This window comes from Sinocyclocheilus anshuiensis, unplaced genomic scaffold, assembly GCF_001515605.1.
Source record: "Sinocyclocheilus anshuiensis isolate Anshui unplaced genomic scaffold, SAMN03320099.WGS_v1.1 scaffold394, whole genome shotgun sequence".
Taxonomy (NCBI): Eukaryota; Metazoa; Chordata; class Actinopteri; order Cypriniformes; family Cyprinidae; genus Sinocyclocheilus; species Sinocyclocheilus anshuiensis.
In genome coordinates, this window is record NW_015542343.1 from 714,647 (window position 1) to 723,644 (window position 8,998).

Below are 8,998 nucleotides of genomic sequence, written 5' to 3' on the forward strand. Positions count from 1 at the left end.
TATGATTTTGTTGTTAATTTTTTTTTTTTAATTAGAATGAATTTAAGGCACTAGATACTACCAATATAAAAATTATTTTTTTTTACATTTTCAGCTTTACACTAATGATAATTTAGTGTGAAAATGTGCTTAGAAAATCTTGTTAGTCCAGAAAATACAGTATGCTTCATTTTCATTGTTTTTTTTTTCGTTTTGTTTTTTGTTTTTTCAATTTTGGGGTGAAATATAACCCGCACATATTTTTGACAGACTTTGTAGTATTCATGCAATCACACCATAACGAGGCAGAAATTATTTTCACAAACAGAGACGTATGACTAGGTGTGTTGTTTTGAGGTTTTTGCACTTGTTAATGAGAATGTGTTTTCTGTACTTTTAGCCAAAATTAATGACATTGTGATGGCCACCTATCGCATACTGAAAACCAAGCTGCCCATCACCTTACAGAGCTTGTCTTTATATCTGGCCAATAAGGACACAGAGTTCATCCTGTTCAAGCCCGTCAGGGTGAGTATCATGCCTGTCTTCTTTTCTTAGTATTGTTTATAAGTCTGTATTTCTTAAACCTAATCATAAAATACTAATTATGTAATCAAGTCTGTGTTTTTACTGACCTTTTGCTAAACTTTGCTCCCTTTGGTTACTGACACAGTCAAGCTGTACAGAACATCCCATAGAAATACACTGTAGAGTTTCAGTATCATTACTGTACTATCTTAGTATTTATTAAAAAGAAAAGTAGTACTTATTCATTTGTTATTTGAGTGTAATGATGATATTAGTATTTATTAATATTTGAATTCATAACTTTTAGTAGTTTTGTTGGGTGTTTTAGTTGTTTTTTTAAGATTTTAGTATTTTAGTAATTTTAGTACTTATTTTATTTTAGTTAGTTGTGACAGCAAAACTTCTCGTTTTCGTTTAATTTGTTTTTTTCTCTGTATTCTATTTTATTTCCGTTAACATTTAATGTATTTCAATTAATGTATTTTTTTTTGGTATTTTTAGTTTTTGGTCTTAGTTAACAATAACAACACCGTTTTCAGCCTGAAAATCCAGTTTAAAAGCTTCCAAACACACTGATAGGATGTTTGGAGAAAGCGCAAAACGTTTGTCTTATAGAATGGTAAATAGCAACGGTTGCTAAGGTAGGATCAGTCATTAACTTTTTAAGGCGGAGCTAAGCAAAGAGTCAATTGCCCATAATGCAATACTCACCCAGCAGGATAATGATATCCAGTCAATCTTATGCTGTTTCAGAACAACGTCCAGCAGGTGTTCCAGAGACTGCATGCGTTACTGCAGGAGGAGTACAGCGGCGAAGACCTGCAGATCATCGCATGTCCCTCCATGGAACAGGTGCTTATCACACCCCGCTAACACAAATATATTCAGAGAATGTTTTTCCAACGTTCCCATCAAGTTATGAAAATGTTACTTCTAAATAACATTCAAAACATTACATTTTTTGGTTGTGTGAACATGAGAGAAAACAGTAAGGGAACGTTCCATTTTATCATTTCGCAAACATTGTAGAAATGTTACTTTTGAGTTTTCTAAGATCCGTCTAATTAGTAGTAACTAGTTAGTACCAACTAGATAGTAAAAACGTTTAGAGAACGTTATCAAAGATCAGATAACTTTGAGGGAACGTTCTACTCGCGTTACAGGATGCATGTTTGTTTGTAACTTTGAGAGATGATTTTGTACTAACGTTTAGAGAACATTATTAAACATTTTGGGAATGTTACATTTGAAAGTTCACTGAACCATTTGAAGCCAGTAAATAGTAACGTTTAAAAAAGGTTCGACAAACGTCCAACTAAAATGTTTCAGAAAAATGTTCCATGAACAATGTATAAATGTTTTTGTGCTGACGTTTTGAGAACGTTATTATTGTAGACCAGATAACTTAGAATGAACATTCTATTAACGTTACTAGAAAAAGTTTATTTATTTTTTTTAGATTTATTTTTGGCGTTTTTTGCCCTTATTAGGATAGGATAGTATGTAGACGTGAAGCGAAGTGGGGGAGAGAGGGGCGACGGGATCAAACTCTATTGGCGCCAACACTAGAAACATTTTTGTTCATAACTTTTAAGAAAAATGTTCCTTGAACAATGTATAAATAATGTTTTTGCGGTAACGTTTTGAGAACATTATTAAAAACCAGATAATTTTGAACAAACATTCCATTAACGTTACTGGACGAATGTTTATAACCTTTTGTACTAACGTTTAGAGAACATTATTAAACATTTAGGGAATATTCCATTTTATCATTTTGCAAACATGGGAATGTTACTTTTGAGTGTTCTCTGAACAGTAACTAGCTAGTAGTAAAGTTTAAAAAATGTTAGATGAACGTCCAACTAAAATGTTTCAGGAAAATATTCCATTATCAATTGTAACTTTGAGAGAATATGATGTATAAATAATGTTTTTGCGGTAACGTTTTGAGAACATTATTAAAAACCAGATAATTTTGAACGAACGTTACTGGACGAATGTTTATAACTTTTTGTACTAACGTTTAGATAACATTATTAAACGTTAAGGGAATATTCCATTTTATCATTTTGCAAACATTTTGGGAATGTTACTCTGAACAGTAGTAAAGTTTAAAAAACATTAGACCAACATCCAATTAAAATGTTTAAGAAAAATTTTCCATGAGCGATGTATAAATGTTTTTGTGCTAACGCTTTGAGAACATTGTTATTATTATTATTATTATTAAAGATCAGATAACTTATAATGAGTGTTCTACTAATGTTACTGGGAAAATTTTCATAACTTTTAGAGAAAATGATGTATAAATAATGTTTTTGCGGTAACATTTTGAGAACATTGTTAAAGGTCCCATATTGTCAAAACTGAAATTTCCTGGCTTTGTTCATGATAACTGAGGTCTAGGTGCTATGTAACTACCATATAAGATTCAAAACAGTCAGTCCACAGTAAAATGCACACAGCCTGCATAAAGTAGCTGTGATTTTTCACGAATCGTTGTGACTTCCGTAAAAAGTTGACGTCAGAACTACCCCGTCACCGCCTTCAGTCACCCCCCCCCGAGCACCGCCCACCGTCCCACTCTCCTTTAGCCAAACCCCCAGATAAATGTTTTTGTGCTGACGTTTTGAGAACGTTATTATTGTAGACCAGATAACTTAGAATGAACATTCTATTAACGTTACTAGAAAAAGTTTATTTTTTTTAGATTTATTTTTGGCGTTTTTTGCCCTTATTAGGATAGGATAGTATGTAGACGTGAAGCGAAGTGGGGGAGAGAGGGGCGACGGGATCAAACTCTATTGGCGCCAACACTAGAAACATTTTTGTTCATAACTTTTAAGAAAAATGTTCCTTGAACAATGTATAAATAATGTTTTTGCGGTAACGTTTTGAGAACATTATTAAAAACCAGATAATTTTGAACAAACATTCCATTAACGTTACTGGACGAATGTTTATAACCTTTTGTACTAACGTTTAGAGAACATTATTAAACATTTAGGGAATATTCCATTTTATCATTTTGCAAACATGGGAATGTTACTTTTGAGTGTTCTCTGAACAGTAACTAGCTAGTAGTAAAGTTTAAAAAATGTTAGATGAACGTCCAACTAAAATGTTTCAGGAAAATATTCCATTATCAATTGTAACTTTGAGAGAATATGATGTATAAATAATGTTTTTGCGGTAACGTTTTGAGAACATTATTAAAAACCAGATAATTTTGAACGAACGTTACTGGACGAATGTTTATAACTTTTTGTACTAACGTTTAGATAACATTATTAAACGTTAAGGGAATATTCCATTTTATCATTTTGCAAACATTTTGGGAATGTTACTCTGAACAGTAGTAAAGTTTAAAAAACATTAGACCAACATCCAATTAAAATGTTTAAGAAAAATTTTCCATGAGCGATGTATAAATGTTTTTGTGCTAACGCTTTGAGAACATTGTTATTATTATTATTATTATTAAAGATCAGATAACTTATAATGAGTGTTCTACTAATGTTACTGGGAAAATTTTCATAACTTTTAGAGAAAATTATGTATAAATAATGTTTCTACGGTAACGTTTTGAGAACATTGTTAAAGACTTTGAACGAACATTCTACTAATGTTACTGGGAAAATTTTCATAACTTTTAGAGAAAATGATGTATAAATAATGTTTTTGCGGTAACATTTTGAGAACATTGTTAAAGGTCCCATATTGTCAAAACTGAAATTTCCTGGCTTTGTTCATGATAACTGAGGTCTAGGTGCTATGTAACTACCATATAAGATTCAAAACAGTCAGTCCACAGTAAAATTCACACAGCCTGCATAAAGTAGCTGTGGAGGGTGTGACGTCGCTGACCCTAGTTACCTGTGGTTGGCCTGGCCGTGTGTCACTCAGAAAACAACAGGCCAATCAGAAGAGAGGCTCATGAATATTAATTAGACAGGCCAAAATCGACCTGTTCTCAGCAGAGCTCCTGAGAGAGGAGCTGTAAAAATATATTGAGATGGTTTTTGGTACTTATACCGCAAATATATATTCTTAAGGACATCAAGACTTAAAATAAAACTCCAGAAAGGTGTAAAATATGTGTGACCTTTAAAGACTTTGAACGAACATTCTACTAATGTTACTGGGAGAACTTTCAAAACTTTTAGAGAAAATGATGTATAAATAATGTTATTGTTTAGAGAACGTTATGAAAGACAAGATAACTCTAAACGAGCGTTCTGTTAGCGTTACTGAAGAAAATCCGTTCATAATTTTGAGAGAATCTTTCTGAGAATGTTTCCTGTTAGCTAGGAGAGCTGTAAATATCCATTTTATAATCAGGTCAAATAAGTACATTTGTATGATGTAAATTGAATCTTTCTTTGTCTCCCGCCATCTAGATAAATCTGCTGCTGTCTGTGAAATAGCTCTGGACTCAGTGAACAGTGAAGTTCTTCCACACTCGGACCACGTCAGTGTTGGGAAAAGAGTCAGAGATTATTCCCAAACCTTCCAGAAGATTCTGGAGATAAACACGTCTTTATATCTAAAGACAGACACTGAACACACGAAAGACGCTCCCCTGCAGGTGCTTGATCCGGTTCTTCTGTTTAGCATTGATACGAAATCAGTTTGTACAGATTGAAATGAAACTGCATCTGTGCTGAAGGTGTGAGCTCAGTCACAAACACATGATCCGCTAGGGGGCGCTGTGTGTCTGAGGCAGATTTCTCAAGGATAAAAGAGCAGAACTAGATTGATATGAGAGCAAATAACTGTACAGGTGAGGGAAATGATGTGCATAACATATTTATTATTATTTTTAAAGGAATATTTCACTGAGAGATGTGAATTCTGTTATTATTCAGTCACTCTCGTGTCATTTAAAGGGACAGTTCACCCAAAAATTACAATTCTGCAATCACGCCATTCCCAACCTGTTTGCAAACCCTGAACACAAAAGAAGATACTGTGATCACCAAATACTTTCGGCTCCCTTTTACCTTCTTTTGTCTTCATACAGGTTTGGAAACATCAGAGGTGAATAAACGATGACAAATTTAATCTTCGGATGGATTATTCTTTTAAAACCTGCATGCTACCATTTTTTTTTTTTCTGATGAACACAAAAGAGGATTGTTTGAAGAATGTTCATGCAGCTCTTTTACATGCATGTTTATAGTCCAAAAAACCCATAAAGCATCCATATGACTTGTGCATTATATTCCAAGCTGTAATATCTTTTTAAACATCCATGCAGGTTTGGAATGATATGAGAGTGAGTTAATAATAACATAATTTTTATATTAAGCTGAATTATTTCTTGGAAGTTCCCCTGTATGCATCAGGCTAATGCATTTTCTAGTTTTCTTCCTTCGTTCTGGGAGCTTCAGTTGCATTTTGGGAGTTTAGGTCATCTTCTGTCAAAAACATCCTCACTTTTGGGGCTTTTTTATACATAATTCTATAAGTTTGATATAAGATTGGCTTCCTGTTTGACACGAATGACCCTTTTCTGTTTCGTTCTGTTGGAGTGATTGTGATGAATTCATAACTAAAGCTGAAGGTTTATTAAATCTAAATAAATGCACACATGTATTCACAAATTCTCCAAGAACTCAAGAAGCTTCACAACGTGGAAATGAGATCTAGCCCATTAAACCTTGATTAAAACCTTTATAAAAATTAGCTCTTTGGTCAAATTTCATATCTTTTTTTTTTTTTTTTTTTTTTTAAAGGGGCATAGATTGGGGATTCCAATTTTTCAAATTTAATTTGTAAATCCCAATTTGCAGAAATTTCATATTTTTTTTTTTTTTTTTTTTTTTTGAACGGTGCTGCTTTAGGGCCAGCATAAATCTTCATTTTCTGGTGCATTCTGGGAATGGCATTTCCCTTGATTCAGTAAGAGCTCAACTCTCTGCCCTTCAACCTCGCAGCTGAAGAGAAGAACTTCAACACGTTCTGGACTCCTTTCATTCCTAACCTTTAACTGCAATAATGCGCTACAGTAGCCGATGCTGATTTATGTAACTAATAATTCTGTAAAGCAGACTGCATTAAACATGCTTGAAGGGCAAACAGGATAGAAAACTAAAATGTTATGTTAAAAATGTGAACGTTTCTGCATTCAGTTTGAGTAATCGTCTTCGTGCTGATGTGAATGCACCAGATAATATATATTTCCAGCAGAAGGCAGCATTATATAGACTTTTCTTTGGCATTTTCATAGTTGTAGTGTTTACTATTATTGCTTATAGTGATATTAGAAATGTTATGAAACACTAAGTATTAAAAACGTGAATGATTCATCAAATCGTATGCTCAAAAAGCAGTTTGGTTAAATTAAGTAAATCGTCTCTATGCAATTACAATACAACTATCTTAATTGTTTTGTTGAACGTTTCTCTGTCAGATAATAAGTAAAAATGGCATTATGTTCATGATCATAAAGGGAGGATGTAGTCCCAACACAAAATGATTACAGTCAATTTTACACATTTAAGTGGATTGTTCACAATGTTCACGAATTATGTTGCTTAAGCTCATTTTAGCAAAATAATAAATTAAAAACAAAAAGAATTACAAACTAAAATATAAATAACAAATAATAAAGAAAATAAACCGCAAAAAGCGAGTCACGAGTAGTAGTATTTTAGTAATACATTTAATAAATTCCTTTTTCGTTTTAAGTTAAAGTACATTTTTAAAGTATGTCTATATAGTTTCTTTTAATTAGTTTTTATTTCAGTTTGTCATTTTAGTACATCAAGTTAAACTAAATGAAAATTAGAAATATTGCATTGACAACTATAGCTGATATAAAATTAGTTTATTATGTTAAATACATATTTTTATATAGTTTTTTTTTATATTTATAATTTTATTTCAGTTGCGGCTTTTTTAATGGTTCTAGTTTAAGTTTCAGTTAACTATAATAAAGAAAGTGATCCAATGCACCATTTTTTATATGTTCCTTTTTCAATTTTAAATTTCAATTTTGTGTTTTTGACATTTACACATTTTTTTTTATGTTTATGTAGTTTTTATTCATTTTTATTTCAGTTTTAGTTATTTTAGTACGTCAAGTTTTATTTCAGCTAGTTGCTGAGGCAACATTTCTAATTTTCATTTCGTTTTTTTTTTTAATGTTTTGTTTAAAATTTCTGTTATTTCATTTAACATTCATTTTATTTCAAGCAACAAGTTTTTTATGGTTTTAGCTTAACTGTAAAAACACTGGAGAAAGTGATCAGACGCACCATTTTCACCTGCTGGACCACAAAAGAGGTGAAAACTAAAAGTCCCATGAACAGACATGCATTGAAACCTGAGCCACATCTGTAGACCAGAAGATCACGGGACGAGAAGAAACGAGTTATGGACGGACAAACGCTACACTTCATTTCTCCAGAAATGTATCCTCTACTTCCGCAGTTCAGCAGTGATTTTGTCACTCGCTCCGCTTCTTCAGGTCTGTGATGTGTCACCTGAGCTCTGAGTAACAGCTGTCCACTCCTGCACTGGCATCTCTGACCACATCCTTACTGGAAATCAGCCTGTGTTTACATGCATGGAGGGAAAAACGCTGGAAATCATCTGCTGACTGAAGAGATCCAGATAAGCTCTCATGGCATTGCAGAAAGTGCTATTTTTATTGACACAACTGCGGTGCTTCTGGCTCACTAGTTTAGTTTGTGACTGCTGTTAATTAGTTGTTTTTGTTTAATATTAAATCAGCCTATTTTAGACCATTTAAAGGAATAATTCACCAAGAATAGTTCTGATTTGTTCCAACTTGACAGAATAGCACGATGCCTCTGATTGCGTCGTGTGAGGAACAGATCAAATTTAAGCTTTTATTCACTGATAATCGCTTTTTTTGTTATTTAATACATTTTATTTCATTTCAGTTAACTTTTTTATTTTAAGCTACATTTTTATTAATTTTATTATAGTTTTAGTTAAGTACATCAAGTTAAACTGAATGAAAATGAGAAATGTTGCTTTAGCAACTAAATGAAATAAAGTTTTTGTTGTTGTTTTTTATATTTTATTACCATGTCTATTTTTTTCAAATGTAAGTAATATAATTTTAAATCTAATACTTTTATTTTAATCCTACTTTATATTTTAATAATGTTATTACAGTTTTAGTTATTTTAGTACACAAAGTTAAACTGAATGAAATTAGAAATGTTGCCTTGGCAACTAGCTGAAATAAAGTTTGTTTTTTAAATATTTTATTAACATGTCTAATTTATTTCAAGTTTAAGTCTAATATATATTTTATTTCATTTCAGGTTTATTTCAATTAACAACAATATTTTTAATAGTTTTAGTTAACAATAACAGCACTGGTATAAATTGCAAAAAAAAAATCTGATTATATTTTATTCTATTTCAATTTAAATACTTTTAGTTAACAGTATAACAAACTACATTTTAGCAGTATTTTGCTGTAAAATGACATGAAATGCCCAATTAG

At 31.8% G+C, this 8,998-nt stretch overlaps 1 protein-coding gene across 1 annotated transcript in view; it reads left to right on the top strand.

Annotated features, from left to right (window-relative positions):
• Positions 1-6,176, top strand: part of cog3 (component of oligomeric golgi complex 3) — a 35,074-nt gene extending 28,898 nt beyond the window's left edge. The window contains exons 20-22 of the mRNA XM_016489780.1: positions 322-507; positions 1,261-1,359; positions 4,911-6,176. Coding sequence (XP_016345266.1) covers positions 322-507; positions 1,261-1,359; positions 4,911-4,937 — 312 coding nt within the window. The 3' untranslated portion in view covers positions 4,938-6,176. The remainder of the gene's footprint in view (positions 1-321; positions 508-1,260; positions 1,360-4,910) is intronic.
• Positions 6,177-8,998: the final 2,822 nt, after the last annotated feature.